The 19,007-nt window shown below is 39.7% G+C and overlaps 2 protein-coding genes across 2 annotated transcripts; both read left to right on the top strand.

Annotated features, from left to right (window-relative positions):
- Positions 1-1,150: 1,150 nt before the first annotated feature.
- On the top strand, positions 1,151-13,863 carry Prr27 (proline rich 27). The gene is made up of 6 exons (XM_032916750.1): positions 1,151-1,201; positions 2,727-2,750; positions 6,145-6,168; positions 7,569-8,455; positions 8,971-9,066; positions 13,716-13,863. The coding sequence occupies exons 1-6, from the start codon at positions 1,151-1,153 to the stop codon at positions 13,861-13,863; spliced, it is 1,230 nt and encodes a 409-aa protein (XP_032772641.1).
- Positions 13,581-15,640, top strand: LOC116912105 (zinc finger protein DZIP1-like). Its single transcript, XM_032916003.1, has one exon. It carries the CDS (start codon positions 13,952-13,954, stop codon positions 14,948-14,950), a length of 999 nt encoding a protein of 332 aa, XP_032771894.1. The 5' UTR covers positions 13,581-13,951; the 3' UTR covers positions 14,951-15,640.
- The last annotated feature ends 3,367 nt before the right edge of the window (positions 15,641-19,007 follow it).

Below are 19,007 nucleotides of genomic sequence, written 5' to 3'. Positions count from 1 at the left end.
ATCATTTCTTTTAATGTCTCAGTAGTGTGCCACTCCAGGATCACAGCAAAAGTCATGCACCATGTGGCTCAAACATCTTGAACATTTAAGTAGCTTAGCAAGGACTAGAAAGAGTAAAACTTGGACATTGTGTACTTCCCCCAGGCCTTTTTCTGAAAACATAGTTTTACAACCTTCACTTTCTTAAAGACTCGGCAGCAACCATCCATGGTCTAATCCATCCAATAAATTTGAAATTTTCTCATATTTTTAGAATACACATAACCTAAAATCAGTACCTACACCAAAAACCACAGGTAATACCAAATAAGGAAAAATATGGAAATAATTATAAGAAGTTAATATATAATTATAAACAGAACATACCTTAGATATATCGATTATGTAAACATTCATTTCAAATAAATCAAGGATTTAATATTACTACTCTTAGTAAAACACATCAGGTTAAGTATATCTGTCTTTCACATTTAGAAACTCAGAAGTATGTGGCAATATTGCCTTCGTACAGACAAGATTTTATAAAGATGAAGATATTTTATGTTTTTGAAGAAAGAAAAACCTATAAACATCAACAATAAAGCAATTAGAAATACGCTGCTGTTCTACGAAGACTCCTAATGAAAACACAGACTTAAATTGAGTACGCCTTTATTCTTAGGTGACAGAAATTTTGAGGCAGTTAAATATGTAGTATACCAAAGAGTTTTTGAGGCAAAAACAAAAATCGAAACTGAGAAATTTTTCCAGTTAGATGATATCAGTCTCCTTTTGAATCCATAGATGCAAACTCCCAATAAGTTACCCCACAGTGTGACTACTTAAAAGACAATCGTGTTTCCTGGTATGGCCTCCAAGACAAATTGCAAAAGATGCTCTTGAGTAAGAAAGTGAGTTGACTTCCATGTAAAGAAAATTTAGTCAGAAGTTAATTACTGAAAAAAAAAATGTGCTTAGTGTCTCCCTGCCAAGCCGTGCTGACAGCAGTTAAATAGGAGTCCAATTTTTCTGTTCAGTGTCTTCCTCATCAGCCTAGTAAAGTCAGTCTATTTAAAATCTTCTTCTCTCTCAGAGAGAAATAATCTAAAACACTCTGTGTATACATTCTGAAAAATAAATCCTACTATTCATGTTCATAGGCTCCATCAAGATGAAGTTACTTCTTTGGGCCTGCATCATGTGTGTCGCTTTTGCAAAGAGGGTAAGTAACTGAACTGTCAACCCCTGCAGCAATGGGTGTAAATATCAAGTAAGTGTTAGTGGAGGATGAAGGGAGAACGGTGCCTATTCAAGTCATCAGGTGGTGGGCATAAATGTGGCTGTGTCTAAATCTCGAAAGGAAATCTTGAAAAGACAGATAATGTGGATCTAAAACCTGGAACAGATCAACAGCACAGAAAGAACGTAAGTTCAGACTCAGGAAGCCGGAAGGAGGAAGCATTATAGCGAATTACAATCCTGTATAGACAGTTTTAGCAGGGTTTCTCTGGCAGTGAAATTTTATTGCTGAGATGTGGAGAGAACCAAGGGATGCTCGAAAGGGCCAATAGAATGGACGTGGTGGCATTCAGTGTAAGGTGAACTGATGAGACTCTAGATCATTTTTTCTTTCATTCAGAATCCCACGATGTAGTCCTGGCTTGCCTGGCACTCCTTATGGAGACCAAGCTGGACTCAAACTGAGGGATTTGCCTGCCTTTGCCTCCTAGATGCTGGGAATAAAGGTGGGGTTGAAAACAGTTTTAATTCTAACAAATGAAGTATGTTAAACTCTTTCTTTGGAAAAGAAGGAACATCATCCACTCTAAGAAATTGCTTTGAATACTAAGATAATTACTGAAAGTGCTTTACAAAATGTCTAAGATTGAATAGATATTTAAACTACTTGATGCTTCTAATTATTATTAGCATCTTGGCTAAATTTCAAAATACTATTATGTCCCTTAAATACACCTAAATTAATTTTTAATTCTTAAAATAGTATATGTTGGGTTTCCTACATTGTCTTTTATTCTGTATAGTACCTTATCTATGGTGAAATCAGAAGTCATAATAAAGTTCCATGGTTAATTCAGAAGACATAATGAAGTTTCATTAGAAAATAATGTATAGTGTATAGGACTACAAAAATGGCACTAGATCACACAAACACACAAACAAACACACATACATACACATACATACTCACATACATACACATACACACATACACACATATACACACACATACACACACATTCACACACATATACACATGTACACATGCACATATATACACACATTCACACATACATGCACATATACACATATACACACATACACACATGTGTGCACATATATACATATACAAATATACATATACACATATGCACACATACACACATAAATTCACACATACATGCACATACACACACACACACACACACAGAGCAACATCAGAGTGGTTAAAAAAAAACATGCAGGAATTAGAACCAAATGGCCTCTGAGGTGGCAAAGATTTACCTGCATATACAATGTTGCAAACTAAATTCTATTCAGTCAAAATAAAAGTCCCTGTTCAAAATATCATAATGACTATGATGGCAAGGCTACTCACTTCAGACCAGGGGACTCATAGTCAAGAAAAAATTTATGATAAGACAATGCAAATTCTTCAGTAAAAGGAAAGTCTGAATGTAGGCGTTCTCAAACAAATAACCACATTAAAATATTTTTTTCTTTTTTAGAAACGTTATCCCTTCATTCACAAGGTAAAACAATTCAATTCCTTTAAATTATCATGTTAATATTAAAGTATATTTGCATTTACATGTTCTCTATTTTGGGCAGTGAAATTTATTTAATTGCTCTTAAAATATTTCTTTTATTCATTTATTCAGATTAGATGAAAAAACTATAGAATATAAATTACTTATGCTAAATGTGTTTGCCAGCAAGCCTTCATTTCTGATGACCAGAAGCATGAAATGAACACCTTTTATGGTGAAATCAAAGTCTGTTATGCCCTGATTTACCTTCATGATTCTATATTTCTTAATTTGTACTTAAATAATATGACCAATGAGAAAATGATGGCATGAAGATTAGAACAGAATCAAGATGTTAAACAACTATATATTAAATTATATGTTTTGTTTGCATATCAGTTTTCTTTTAAGGAAGTAGGGAAAGGGTTTCACGTAGCCCAGGCTGACATCCATCTGTGTTTCTAAGCGTGATCTTAACTTTCCATCCTCCTGCCTCCACCTCCCGAGGGTTAGAATTATAAGCATCTACCATCATGCCCGACTGAATTCCATCTGGATACTGGAAACTACAAATAGTATGAATGCAAATTCCAAGGAGCTGGGCAACTTCTGTGCAGCAGACAGCCATCAATTATTTCATATAGGAGACAAATGTGCTTACCAATATTTGGTTTTCCTCAGTTCTTTATAATCTTTATCTCAAAGGATGATGACAAACATATATACTAAAAATGTTACAAGTATCCTTAGCCACAAGTGGGTTATGGATTGATATGTAAATGCTTTTGAGTTAAAAACAGCAGAATCCCTGGCAAAGCAGCTGAAAACCTTGGAAACTTTTCAAAATTAAAACAACATTTGATTTATATTATCAGTCATCAGATTCTGAAGCTCCTTCAATAATAACAGTAACTGACACTTGCCCTTGAACCTGCCCTGGAATGTTATTGATTGTATATTTCTTCATCCCTAGGGAATATGGGGGAAAAATCATTGGAAGATTTTAAGATTAGCAATTCTAGAAAATCAATCTAAAATTGGAAAGTAATATTGAATTTTAAATGGAAAGATTGGCTGGCTACAGGTGTAGAAATCTGGTCTGGTTGCACTTTTTAATAGCTAGGATCCTAATGCCTACAGCCAACATACCAGAAAGCAAATGCTGTGTGTGTGTGTGTGTGTGTGTGTGTGTGTGTGTGTGTGTGTGTGTGTGTGTGTTGCCACCGTGCCAGAAGCGTGGAGAGAATGTAGAGGTGTTAAGATTCCTCTCTGCACATTTACAGGTTGTTATGAATATTCTTAAGGGATCGATGTGTATAGGGCTTTGTATGCTTAGTTGGGCAATCATATCTTATCAGTTGGACCAGAGGTTATTGTGCTGTGTGTTCTTTCTTGTAGCGATTTAAGTTCAAAAGAGTATGTGGCAGCTGGAGACATTAGGCTGCCATGGAATTGGGATGTGTATGTCTGGCATGGTGGCAACCTGCTTTGGGAACTAGATGGGTAGAGATTGCTGCCAGGCTCAGAGAGAAGCCATCGGCAGTGTGATATGGGATGGAGCAGAGCAGGTGAGACACTTTGCTGACTGAGATGAGGACATCCACCAGATATCTTGGGGCACTGCGGTGCTGGATCAAGTGCAGGTAAAAGAAAGCGTTTTTTAATATAATTTTACAACAACGATGGTATAGAAACACTGGAACAGGGTAGACAGTAATCCTTGAGTATCCATGGTGTTCTGTGTATGCAGGGTTCATAGGGGGCTGTGCATGTGTATGGTAGTGTGTGTGGACACTGCTGTGGAGGACAGAGATTGAAGTTGGTGTCTTACTCGGTTGCTCTCTTCCTTATACTTCAAGTCAATATCTCTTCTCTTGCTCACTCCAGGCTGGCTCGCCAGCACACTGTAGCTCTCCTCCTCTCTGCATGGCCGAACCTTTCCTGCACCTCAAACTGGGATTATAAGTGCATTACCTCTGTGTCGGAAGTTTTTTTATATAATTCTATATGTACAATATCCGTTACATTTTATTAGTTCCTTGAGTTCCGTACAAGGATTTTCATCGTATTTACCACTCTTCCCTCTATTATGTGTGGCTTTTGTACGGGTGCTGGTGATAAATGTCGGTCATTCTGCTTGTGTGACTGGCACTTTCCTGATGGAGATGTCCTCTCCGTCTTTACATTTTATTTATGCACATAACATTCTGTCTCTTTAAATTCTCCATCCAATGTATTTTGACCGTGCTCCTTCTCCCTCCCCACCCCAAGACCTCACAAACTATCCCCATCCCTGTGACCCCCGACTTCATATGCTCAATCCCTCTTCAAAAGAAACTCAAAAAACCAAAAAAACAGAAAAACGAAACAAGACAAAGTCAGGAAAACGAAAAACACTAAGCAGTAACAGAAGAAAAGCGCACACAGAAAAACTGAGCGTCTGTTTCGGGTTGATAAAGTGCTCCAGAGCATAAGGCCTGCCCTACAACGTGTCACTCCACTGGAGAAAAAACGATCTTCCCCTCTCCCAGCAGGTATCAATTGTAAATATCTTCTTGGTTAAGGCTGGGTCTCTGTGTCCACTGCCTCTTTGCAGGTCTGCTGCATGTTGCCACCGTTTCTTTGAGTCGGTTTGTAGATCAGTCTCGTGTCTGGAACACACTGTGTCTTTGGAGTCCTCCAGTACCTCTCACATTCTTTCTGACTCCTCTTCTCAATACATCCCTGATCCTTGAGTCTAGGGGTTTGATGAAAACATCTCATTAAAGGCTAAGCTCTCCAAGGTCACTCACTGTCTGCACATTGACCAGTTGTGGGTCTCTGTGTTGACTACCATCTACTGCAAAAAGCTTCTCTGGTGACGGCTGGTCAATACACTGATCAATGGGTATAGAGTGTCATTACAAGTCTTTTCATTCTGTGTTCATTTAGCAGAAGAGTAGTGGTGATCCCTACCCCAAACCCCTGAGCCATTGTCTCACTGGGCCTCCAACTCTTCTCCTCACAAACGCTGTCAGCCATCACACCATGTATAAAGGATGCTTACTAAAAGTCAGGCATTGTGTTACATGCCCATACTCCTAGAACCCGAGGCCAAGCTGGGAGGATTGTCCTATCTTGGAGGTCAGCACACAGGCTCTACATGATGAGGTCATGATATGGTCTAAGTGTCAAGGATCTGGCCCAAGGCCACCTAGCAAGATACTCTCTCAAAAGAAAAATGATAGTAATATGATGATAAATAGTTATAGGAAAACTGAAGACAGGGCAAATGTTGATGGCTCTTAAGAGAGAAAACTCTTAAATGTTATTACTCACAGCTCCTCCAATTGTAAGCAGAGGTTTAAAGGGTTATGTTTTCAATGGCCTCAACTTTACGACAAATCTTTTGTTTCAGAAATCGCCCTCATCCACTGAAGAGGTAAAGTGATTTCACATGTTCTGGAATTTTGTAATTAAATATATTAATATATAGTGTGTACTATTTTTCCTTAAGATATCATTTCTACCAAATGATATTACACAGTTCAGTGTTACTGTGGTTTTGGGTTTTGTTTTGTTTGTTTGTCTTTTGTTTTTTGTTTTGGTTGAAGGACTAGGAGATTTAAGGACACGTTCACTTCTCTTCATTCGTGGCCCCACGTGCGTATGCATATCTTGTGCATGACAAAACGTTTTATCCACACTGGCATCCTGCCCATCACTGTACGTGCTTAGCAGAATGAGCGGGTTAAAATGAAACATAAGCTTACAAAGTTTGACATTATAAAAAGTATAATTAACAAGGAAGGCAGCACTTTACCAAAAAAAAAAAAATGTGAAAACCGAATTTGTGCCACAGGGAGTCTATTATTAGGAAAATACCTTGCAATGCATCTAAATAAAACAACTCCAGGCATAAGAAACACTGAGTATAATTCTTTGAGTGACAGTCAAGCCGTAGCTATGTAAATGACCAAATTCTAAGATCCTGATTTGGAAAACCGGGGAGGGGGGCATTTATGATAGGATATAAAATATTAGATGTGCATGAGTAAAAAACATTCCTATTTTCTGTGAATTCTTACATAATTAGGTGACCTGACAGGTCCATGGCAGTCTTCCAGAATGGGGTAGATAAATCTAGTAGAACCACCAGAGGAATAAGTAGGGGTCCTATCACAAGAAAGAATTTGAAATTTGGTGGTTAAATTCATGACCGATGTTATTAAAAATGCCCATTTAAAACAGAAATATCGCTGGGAAATTTATATATGAAAAGCCAAGCTCGTTTTCCATACTTTCTGGCTGCCCTTCTGATAACAATACCTTGAAGGAAACGAAAGTTTGAGGAAACAGGACAGATATGGGACATGGGTCACAAATAGTGGGGGAAGAACATGGACCTGAAGGCTTAAAGTAGGACAATCTACAGAGAAGAGGGTGCGGGGTGCGGGGTGGGGGGGTGCTGTGAGGTGCTACAGGCACAGATAAAGAACACGGTGAAGAGTAGCCTGGAAGAACCAGTCCTCCATCCTCCATGAAGTCTTAAACTGCATTCAATGCATAGCTTACCTATGCCCATCCTAACCTGGGCGGTGTATTCTGTAATATGTCACACTCTGTCACCTGTACACAGTGTTTCTCCTTCAGTTTGGATTGATTGGATTTTCTCAAACTAGTTTCATTTCAGTAGTTATGGATACATATTAGTTGTTTTAAAAAAAAAAGGTGTTCCCTTAAAAACATTATTCATATATGACCACAGTTATAACAGAAATAAATACGGCTACGTGTATAAACGATCAGCCAACTTCAATGAACTCATTTTCTTCTGTTTAGGATTACTTTGGAAATCGCTACCCACTTAAACCATCTCTGAATATCCCGTATGGCCTATGGAATGATAATTTGCCACCTTTTGTTTTGCCTCCTCTTAACACTCAACAAGGAAACGCCATTACCAAATTCTCCGGAAATTCTGAGCTTGAAAGAGGGCTATCTCTATATCCTTGGATTCCCACTTCTCCCAAATTTCGCTATATATACCAAAACTATAACTACCCCGCAGATGCTCCACTGAATGGTCCTGCAATTGTTCCTCTTCCTGCTCCCCGACCCTTTCCTGCCAGGCCATATCCCTTTGTCATCCCTCCAAAGATTTCTGTCATCTCACCCATTGGACATGAGCCTGTAGCAGCTTCTGCTGTGCCTGCTGAAGGCGAGGCTTTGGTACCTGAGTTCCCTGTAGATAAACATATTGCAGGTCTGCCTCCGGCGATCAAACTTGCAACACCCATGCTACCCTCTGAACCCAAATCTCTTGCACCTGAGCCTGCTCCAGCCCACTTTGCTGCACCCGAGCCTGTCCCAGTCCATTTTCTTGCACCGGAACCTCCTCATCCCCAGCCAGAGATGGCTGTGCCTGCCGCACCCCACCCCATGGCACCTGAACCCGCTGTAGCCCTATCTATGGGAGCACAGTCTCTAGAAGCTGAAACCCCTGCAGGCCAGTCTCCTGAGAACAAACCTACTTCAGGTGAGCTTCCTGTAGCACAGTCTCTGCCGACCTTGCCTGCTGCAGGCCAACCTCCTCCGGATGAACTCATGGCAAGCCAGTCTCTTGTGGGAAAACTTATTACATCTGAGCCTACTGAAGCAAAACAGGAGGGACCTGAACCTTTTGAGGCCAAATCTGCTAGCCACGAACCACAGCCGTTTTCTACCAGGTAAGTTACCTATCACACCCAGCCCTGCCTTATAATTTTAAACATATGCTTTATTTCAGACAAGAGACGAAACCCTCTTTATGTTAGCGATACTGTTTGCAAGCAGATTCCTCTGGAACTTTTATAAAGCACCTCAGAATAACTAGAAGATTTAGAAAAGAAAGCCCCAGGGCTACCAAATGAAGTATATTTAATCATAAATGAAAATGCCCTTTTCCGTTTTAGGTAGAGAAGTGAGATTTTTCTGGAGAAGAGAGTGATATTCATTTGTTTCTGTAAGTCATGCATAATAATGAGATGTGGAGGTTCTGGGTTAACTGCAACTACACTACATCTCCTCAGCTGACACTACCTCCCAGTAGTCATGTATGTATATGCACATATACACACATGGAATGACAAAGTGAGGTGCGGTCGCCAGTTATCCGTCCCTCAGGAGATAAGACATGATGAATTTGTTTCCTATGTAAAAATTTCAGGTTGTTATTAGAATAGGTCTTTAAACTGATCCAAAGTGAATATGACCTGACTACCCTGCAACGATACTCATCCCTTTCGGAACAAGCTCCTCTAAAGCGGAAGGAGACTGAAATGAGGAGGAAGGCTGACCAGTAAGGCCTGCCAGCCATTCTCCATCCTCACCCACTTTCTGCTCCCACACCCTGTCCTAAGAAGAAAGGCCCCAGAGCCAAAGTGCTCAATTGATCTCCTCACTTCCTATCTAACCAAAATAAGTGAAATAAAACAATTTCCAAGTCCTAACCCCGAATTATTACCAGGTTATGATTATAAATGCTCCTTGGACTGGAAAGAGGGAGACATTATTTTGTCTGCCAGCCAAATAAAATTCGACTGAGGGGCCACCCATGCCTAAAGTTATGTTGAGAATAAATGTGATGTAAGCGATCTCTGTCAGTGATGCACCTTCACAAATAGCCATTCATAAAGACATTATACACTTTCAGTTTTTCCTAAAACCCCTAACTCTAGCTAAATTATTTGATGCTTTATTTCACTAGTATTTAAGATAAGAGGCCTATTAGTGAACAACATCAAGATATTAGATTCATTTAACAATTTCACATGCATTTAGGCACGTGTATCAAGTTTCTTACAAATGTAAGATACTCAGCATGAAATGGGTAAAGTAGAAAACGCTACCTTTCTAGACAGTCTATTAAGATGGAAAAGAATTTTCCTTTACTTCTTTGATTCATCTCAAGGGACATTGTTGATCTATCTCAATAGCTGCTCCAACCCATGATCTGTGGTATCTGCGTATGCATTCAAATCAACCGAACTGCTGCGATTTGATTAAACTGTTAGGCCGATGCTTAGTAACTCCTCTAAGAATATATAATTGTAAGCACGCTGCATCTGTATGCAGATGGGGAGAGAACATTCTTTCTTTTAAATGTGTATTGTGATGAGTGCTTTCAGATGACCATTCTACATAGGCTTTTATAACAAACTCTTGAGTAAAGAAAAACAGTTTTGCTCTATATGTACAAAAATCAACAGTTTATTATGCAAAACTGACATGTTATCTTACTGTTTTACAGATGCTGATGAACCAAGCAAAGAAACCTAAACATTCTTTCTTTTCCCAACAAATAATTTTCTGTTTTATTAAAGCTATCAGTCTCTCCACATTTGTTGGTTTGTGTTGGATTTCTTTAGACCTATAACAAAATAAGATTGATGAAATACTTTATTATTTTCAGTCCAAATTATAAAATACATACTTTAACAGAAACATAAACAAATTTAAGTATGTGGTACCAGTACCTTGGCTGTAGGTTACAGCACAGACACATCGTTGCCTTTTGTTCTTAAATCCTTTCTCCTGAAGACCCTGTGACCACACACGCTCCCCACCCACCGCCATTTTCTTGGCTTCAAAATGTCGCCAACTTTTCTAAGCAATTTTTAGAAATTTTCAGAATGTCTGTGCCTGTGTCAGACGCCATTCTGAGCTCCTCACAATGATGAAAGCCCTGACAGTAATCATACAAATAGATATTGTTCTCACTTCAAAGACAAGGTTTGTCCATTATTAAATAGTTACAAAGTATTTGTAGAGAGATTTTCATGCCATAAAATTGTCGACTTTCACTATTGCTGAGAAGGGTAGGTGAAATAAACTAGTGTGAGGTTGGTCAGTGATTTTAGTACTTTCTTTTGACCCTTGCAACAAATTACCACAAAGTAATATATATATATATTTTTTTTTCTCATGGTATGAAGATCAAAAGTTCAAAAGTAATTTTACCAAGTTAAAAATCAGTGTGTTGGCAATCTGTGCCACGGATGGCCCTGGGGAAATTTCTTCCAGTCTCTGCCTCCGGCTGTCGCCTTGTGACTTCTACCCACCTTCCACTCTTTGATGTGCAGTCACATGCACCCATGGATGAAAAGGGAAGATGAGAAATCCTAGATTTGTGGATACACAGCAAATATCAGCACTTCTTACCTTACTAGTTAAAATTTACTCTCTTAGTTTTCTTCCCACGAATACAGAACAGCCACTTTCTTGTCAGATCAGAAATATCTCAAGATCCTTACCCTTCACTGAATCAGAACGAGACTTTTCCTATTCCTGAACATCGAACAACAACAACAACAACAACAAATGGCCAGTTCCCTAAATGGTGGTCCCATGAAAAGCCTGAGACAGAATTGCTGAAATATTCCCAATTAGAAGGTTGTCGCTGCTCCACCATTGGAAACGGAAACAGAAGAGACAATGTAGAGACATGTGCATGATTTTCCTCTCTGGAAATAAAGGTTGTAGTGATGATTTCCTCCAATCATATAAAAAGTGTGCTTAAGAACTTTGGACTATCAAAGTCCACCTCCTGCTTGGAAGGCTGAAGCCCTGTTATATTGGATTTACTTATTTTGCAGAAAATAGAATGACAATTACCATAGGATGGGGGCTGGCATAGTGTTCAGAGTGTGTATATATGCTCTTAGAAGATAAAATGTGGTGGAACAAGGACTGCAACTAGATGACTAGATAGTAATGTGTTATCTACTAGAAACTTATGGAGAGAGTATACATTAAGGATGGTCACTCTCTAACAAATCATTTACTGTGAAATGAATAGTCAGTTCATTTAATAGTGGTAATATTTTATACTATGTGCATGCATGTATATGTATATATTACATATTTATGTAGTGTATATACATTTAAAATATGTAAATACACATATATATCAAACATCATTATACACTTTGAAAATAGATATTTTGCCAGTCAGATCCCAAAGAAAATCTCACAAAGGAAAAGAAAATAAAGGCTATCTCAGTTAAGTAATTAGTATTATAGATTAAATTAAATATAAAACTCTATCTATTTAAAGGAATTAATTATCTGAGGACAGAAACACTCAATGGAGCCTTTTTCCCTGAGGGCTTCTTTGACAACCTAATTTAATAAAAGTCTTCAGGATGCTGACCAACTTGCTTTCAGTTAAGGCTCTTGTGCCAGTATATACAATATATGTGCCCTTTCTACAACAAGTTTCTGTTAGTCCATATTGTTTCCTTACTTCACTGGCTACTCTAAAAATGTCTTCATGGGGGTGGGGCAGGATCACTGGGAATCTAACCATACCTTTTTATCAAGTTATCTTATTAAACTAAAATTGTTTACTTGACCTTAAGCATGTAATATGTTAAACAGCATTCAACTTATTGTTCAGGATGAATAAGAAGTCAGCTTCCCAGTAGTGTTGAGGTCCAAGCCTCTAGCAACCATTCTTCTCACATCCATGTCTAAAAGGAGCATTTCCTGAGGCAGTTTCTTGTCCCATCTCTTCACGGGCAATTTGTTATAACTCACATAATCTAAAGTGTGCTCATGGCAAACACAGACTTGCTCGAGTGTAAAAAGGTGAATGTGGCCTAGTGGCACACATCATCCTGACGACACACACACGCACACGCACTGGGAAGACAGATTAAGAGCCAGAGTTTGAGGCCAGCCTGGGTTACAAAGGAACTCATGACTACAAGAGAAGCAAGGGTCAGGGTAGGGTAGGCAGACAGAGGACACAACAAAAACGGTGAAATATATAAATTAATCTCTAGAAAAATATCCTGTCTTGAATTTGAAGTAAAACATTGAGAATTTTTTTTAGAAGAGAATATTTTACTCATAAATAAACCTTAACTTTTGGGTATGGGGGTTCGCGTGCACATGCCTGTGCTCCATCTAAATGCAGTACAAGCGGAGGCCAGGAGAGGGAGACAGAACCCCTGGGACGAGTTAATGGAGAGTTGCAAGTCACTGCACAAAAATTCAACCTCCCCCCCCCCCTCCCACCCCCCTGTCCGCAACCGCCCCCCCCCCACGCGCCCTTAGAAGGGCAACTAGTGCCGTTAACATACTGCCCTCTCTCCAGCCCTAAATCTGTATTTTTTTTGGATATTAAAGTTGATTTATGTATGGCCAAATGTTGAGAAACTCTAGTTGCAAGAAAATCAGGAATATTTTGGGAAAATCTAAAGTTTAGTGGCCTGAGAGTTTAAGCGAGCGCTCAAAGGGCGGCACTTTGGAAGGGCCTTAAGGGAACTCTTCCTCTCTGGGCAATCAATAAGGATATTTAGAGCAGGGGATGATTTGAAGAACACTGGTTTTATGATGATTGATATAGAGACAGAGTTTCTGGGTTAGAAGGAAAAGGGAGGACCCAGTTAGAAAGTCTTTGTTGGTCCATCGTATATAAATATACAGCACAGTTCACAGGTTTATGACCAAGAGCATAGGTTCGTCCCCTTTAACAGGCCCTAGCCAGAGAGAATATGAGGAAAACGGGGCCCGAGCCACTATCTGCCTAACCAAACACCCAATTCAGTCAACTTTTGTTTATTCATGCATCTACTGAGCCCCGTCCATGAGCCTTTCTCCCTCTGCCTGTACTAAATTCTGATAATACTTCAGTGATCAATGGTCCCCTGATCCTGCCAACGTAATGGATGGAACCAAAGGCCCACAGAAATAGCAAAAGGGGGCGGAGGGTCCTTCTGCTTAGTCAAATCCTTCCTCCTAGATTAAAAGGTGCCTGGCTTTTTTTTTTTTTTTCTCAGTTCGTTGGTCTCTATGGAAACCACTGGCAACGCCCCACCCCCCACAACACCTACACCACCATAAAGACTCCCAAACTAAGAGTCACATGGTCTGGAAGCTGCTCTAATATTTTTAATTTCTTCAGAATGTGACTCTTCGTGTTTGTGAGGTCTTCTGCTGCAGTCTGAATGCTCGTGAGCAGACAGACCTTAGGCTCGGAGGTGAGGCCATACGCTGCCATGGCAACGTCCTGGACCTTGAGGTTTTAGGCTGCAACCACTGCAACGAAGGTCCGAAGGTCCGGGCTGTCACTTTCTCACATTGGGTGTAGAGTCTTGGGACTACAGGTCGTCTGGCCAGGTAAGAAAGACCGTCCTATTCCTCCAGCCGCAGTGTAAGCAGCGGATTGGCTTTCAAGAATGCCCTTCCAGAAATACATCTGCTACCCTCAGTCCAACAGCCAGAAGAATCGAGCCGCCCCAGAGGGAGGTGCAACCCCCAGGGCCTGTGTCACCCCTAACTCGGCCTCTGGACCCCTGCCCTTCTTCCAATTCCGACCTCGGCTGGAGAACATGAACTGGAGGCGTCTGGACACCATTGATGTAGACAAGGTGGTGGGAACTACGGACATCCTGACACTTCAGGAGAACATTATGAACATCACCTTCTGCAAACTGGAGGGCGAGAAGTGCCCGTACTGCCAGGCAGAGGTGGACCCACTGCTGTTGAAACTCATCCGCCTGGCACAGCTCACCATTGAGTACCTGGTGCAGTCTCAAGAGTTCCTCACCTCACAGCTGAGCATGGTAGAGGACCGGTTACGCCTGAGCTTGAGTGGCTTCGAGCAGAACAAACAGCTGCTCGCCAAGCAGGCTGAGGATATCAGACTTCTCAAGCAGGAGTGTCGACGCAGGAAAAAGATGCTGTCTGCCCAGCAGCTGATGATGGGCCAGGTCCAAGCCGACCATTACCAGTGTCGTTTTTGTGACAAGGCCTTTATGAGTCAAGCTTCTCTCCAGAGCCACCTCCATCGCCGCCACGCTGCTGTAGATTCTTGTCCTGGGAAAAAGGCAATGGCAAGGAACGACAAGCTCCAGGAGGAGGTCACCATGTTGAAGGAGCAGCTGCAGGTCACCAGGACCCAGCTGGAGTCGGTGCAGCACACCCACAGAGTCCGACCCTCTACAGACTATGAAAGGCAGAAAATAAATGAGGAGGACTTCCAGAAGTTAGTGGTTAGTTGGGAGGAGGAAGAAAAGCAGACACTGGTGAATGAGATGGAAAAAGTCAAGGACATGTTTAGGAGGGAGTTTGAGCAGTTAACATTGAAGAATTCATCTTTAGAATATCAATTATTGGAAATCCAGAAATCTAATGGGCCGAGTGAGGTCAACATGGGCAGGGAGAAACTCCCCTAGGTTTAAAAACTGACTTCCGTATTCCCAATGTTTCCAAAATACGCTGCACATCCTTGAGTGAAAATAAGCCAGTGACCAGATGGGTTTAAAGTTCTTAAGGAAGAATGCAGCAAAGAGCAGGGTTATCAGGTCTTTCTCGGGCAACTACGGCCGCCCTGATGACATAATGTTACCGCTCTGTCTGGTCCAGAGACACTGCTTTGCTGCAGACCTCCCTACTCTCTTATACAGTCTTTCTACCCCTTTCTTCTCCACGTTGTCTGCTGAGTCCTATGGTGTGTGTGTGTGTGTGTGTGTGTGTGTGTGTGTGTGTGTGTGTGTGTGTGTGTGTGTTTTAAATGTCTCAGGAGCAGCTGCAGTTCACCAAGACACAGCTGGGGCTCCAGAATCCCTTATTTTCTGCAATTTGACCAATTGTAAGGTGGTATTAACCACTACCGGCTACAAAGAGGAAGTTTCTCTGATAAAACATATTATTTAGAAGGCACTTTGTCATTCTAAAGAGTAAGGAAAATAAGTTGAATCTCATCACAAAATAGTTGGTTATCCCATATATTCCTGCCGCTGTTATACTGTGATAATATTTACATTTTATATTTCTAGGAATATAGACATCTCCCCCCATGTACAGATGTAAACTTACAAAATTTATATTTTCAATACCCAGGTTATAAATACTTCTTTATATTTTAAAACATTTTCAGAGTCATTTTATTGGGTAAGTGTTGGTCTCATACGGATTCTGTTACTTGATCCTTCCTGTGTTGTTGAAGACCTGTGTGTGAGGTTGATTCTTTTTCTTATTTCTAAGTGTAAATAAAGAATGTTTGCATTAACAACAACAAAAATACCAAGAAAGACATTTAGAAGGAAATATAAATAATATTGGATAATTAAGATAGACAAACAGTAGAATGGGAGGAGAAATAAAAGAATCTAGACTTTTAGTGTTGTTCAAACAAGTTAGTAAAAAAAAGTATAGTCAATGCATAAAAAAATTAAAATTAAATGAATAGAAATATGTAGCAGTGGAGGATGGAGAATGAGGGGTGCACTAGAAAGTCCCAGAAACCAGGGAAGCAAGAGGTTCCCAGGACCCAAAGGGGATGACAGTAGTCAAAATACCCAACAAAGGGGAGAGAGAACCAAAATACCAAAGGGGAGAGAGAATCTGTAGAGACCACCTCCAGTAGATGGGCACAGCCCCCAGTTGAAGGATGGGGCCACCCACACATCTCCAAATTGTTAACCCAGAAATGTTCCTGTCCAGAGGAAAGAAAGGGCCAAAAAAAAAGGAGCAGAGACTGAAGGAAACTGTTCCATCTGCAGACACCAAACCCAGACAATATTGCTGAGGCAAGAAGCACTTGCCCACAGGAGCCTGGTACAGCTGCCTGAGAGGCTCTGCCAGCACCTGACTAACACAGATGCAGATACTCAAAGCCAACCATTGGACTAAGCCCAGGAATCCCAATGAAAGAGTTAGGGGAAGGAATGAAGGAGCTGAAGGAGATTGCAGCCCCATAGGAAGAACAATATCAACTAACCTGACCCCTCACAGTTTCCAGACACTAAACCACCAACCAAAAACTACATGGCTGGGTCCATGGCTCCAGCTGTATATGTAGCAGAGGATGGCTTTGTCTGACATCAATGGGAGGAAAGGCCCTTGGTCCTGTGGAAGGTTGATGCCCCAGCGTAGGGGGATGCTAGAAGGATAAAGGATGGTGGGTGGGTGGGTAGAGGAGCACCCTCTTGGAGGCCAAGGCGAGGGGATAGGATGGGCGGTTGCAGAAGAGAGACCAGGAAGGGGCACAAAATTTGAAATGTAAATAAATTTTTAAAAATGAAAATTATCATTTTTTATGAGGAATTCTATTTTGCTTTAGAGGGAAAATATGAAAATAGAGAAAATAGAGTTATGTCCCTTTACAAGTGACAAGGGCAACACACAGGAGGGCATGCAATTCGAAATGCCAAGTTGTAAATATGTACAAAACAAAAATAAAAAAAAACTTTTTAAGAAATTTCTCATTGGGGTTAAAACTAAAAAGGCAGATTTGACAGATGCTTCTTCCATAATAAAATGAACAACTCCTGTGATCACATTAGATAATAGAATTTACAGGAATTGAGGAAAAATTGAAAACAAAAAGATTACTGCTCAAGCCATCATGTAAGTAATAATACAAATCTTTTCATTTTTAATTATCAGCTGAAGGTTAAACATCTTCTACATTAATAGGTGACAATCAGAAGCCAAGACCACACCTTCTAAAACTTTATGGACTTAACTGCCAAACAAAAATGTAGTGGAATTAGGATTGTCTAGTAAGACCTGAAACTATACACTAGAGTGACGTAGAAACCAAATATAGTAAAACACTATCAGTACTAGTGGCCATTGTTAAAGCTCTCGGAAAGAATATCTAGCAAATAAAGATAATAACATTTGTTTGAGAATATAAAACTTTGTATAAAAGCCAACGTTAAACTATTAGAAATGCTAAATCATTTTAAAATATGAGCCAACCAGTTAGATTATGTTCTCTTTGAAACCAAAGCTGAGAAATGTATAACTTTCCACTAGTCATGTGCTAGTTTGCAGTAACATAGGTCTCGGAGCTTATCTAGTTCATGAGGCAAATTCTGAGAGTATAATAAGTTACAGACTTGAAGGACTATTTGGAGTGTGTTCAGGAGGGATAATGGTGTGGTCAAACATCCCCGTACTCCTTGAGTCTAACCAGCATGAACATGAAGAATTCACCTTAGAGACACTGAAGCCAAGGTGATTTATGATCATGAATGTGTATAAGAGAAGGGTAGATAGCAGTGAGTGGTGACAATACGCAAAGAATTGACAAGTTGTGGAGAAATGGAGCCCCAACAATTGGAGGAACCCATCCAAAAATCTCACAATAGAACATGATGGCATACTGGGTGGGTAAAGGGAAGTGATTGCTGTTATGTGCTGAGATGTAAGACTGAGATAAAGCAATGTCAGCTTCAGAGAACACAGTGTTTGTGGGGATGTGGCCCTGTTCAAGGTGGCTGGTCTTCTCTCATTTGGGAAAATAATGAAATAATGAAGACATCTACGTAAAATATCTTCTACAGACAGAAAACTTAATTTTCTTTCCTTATTTTGCTACTCTTCCCTCTGTGAACATGACTTCTAAGTATAATACTTAATTTTTAATAAATATGTTAATTTCTCACAGAAATTGACAATGAAATTCCTGAGATATATATCAGGAATTGATTATATATATATATATATATATATATATATATATATATATATATATGAATAAGAGGGCACGAACCTGAGAGCAAGGTGGGTTATGGGGGAATTAATGGAAGGAAATGAAAGACGGTAAAAGATATATCTTAATTTAATAATTTATTTTGTTTATTTTTCCTTTTATGTGCATAGAAGTTTGGCCTGCATGTATGCCTGCGTGTGGATGTCAGATCTTGGAGTTACAGACAGTTGTGAGCTGTCATGTGGGTGCTGGCAATTGAACCCAGGTCCTCTGTGAATCAGTCATATGTGTACATATATGTAAGGTAAAATCTTAATACAAGCCAGAAATTTAAAAATGTTCCGTGAAACGCATTGTGTGATATTATAAGGGATAATCTGTTTGAAATGACTATTACTTAGGAAAGTTATGAAACTCAGATCACAACTAGATGATTCTTTGATTACTTTGAATAAAAATAATCATCAATTACAATAGTGAACATTTTAAAAACCTTTTAAAATTTCTTAAACAACTAACTCACTCTTTGCTTTTTAGTGGGGAAACGCTCAATACTCCTGGAGTCTTTCCGGTGAATCGGTAACCATTTACTATTTTAACATTTAAATGACTTTTACTGATTTTTTTTAGTACCACATTTGAAACATACTTCCTAATTCCCCTAATCAATTACTAAATTGATTATAACAATTTTGACCACTGAACAAAAAAATCTAAGTTAAATAGTCTATGTATCATCATTAACTTTAAAATATATAGTATATGAAATTAGAAAGTACAGTTATGAT

This window comes from Rattus rattus, chromosome 11, assembly GCF_011064425.1.
Source record: "Rattus rattus isolate New Zealand chromosome 11, Rrattus_CSIRO_v1, whole genome shotgun sequence".
NCBI lineage: Eukaryota > Metazoa > Chordata > Mammalia > Rodentia > Muridae > Rattus > Rattus rattus.
Note: the sequence above shows the minus strand (reverse complement) of the source record. Positions and strands in the feature narration are given on the sequence as shown.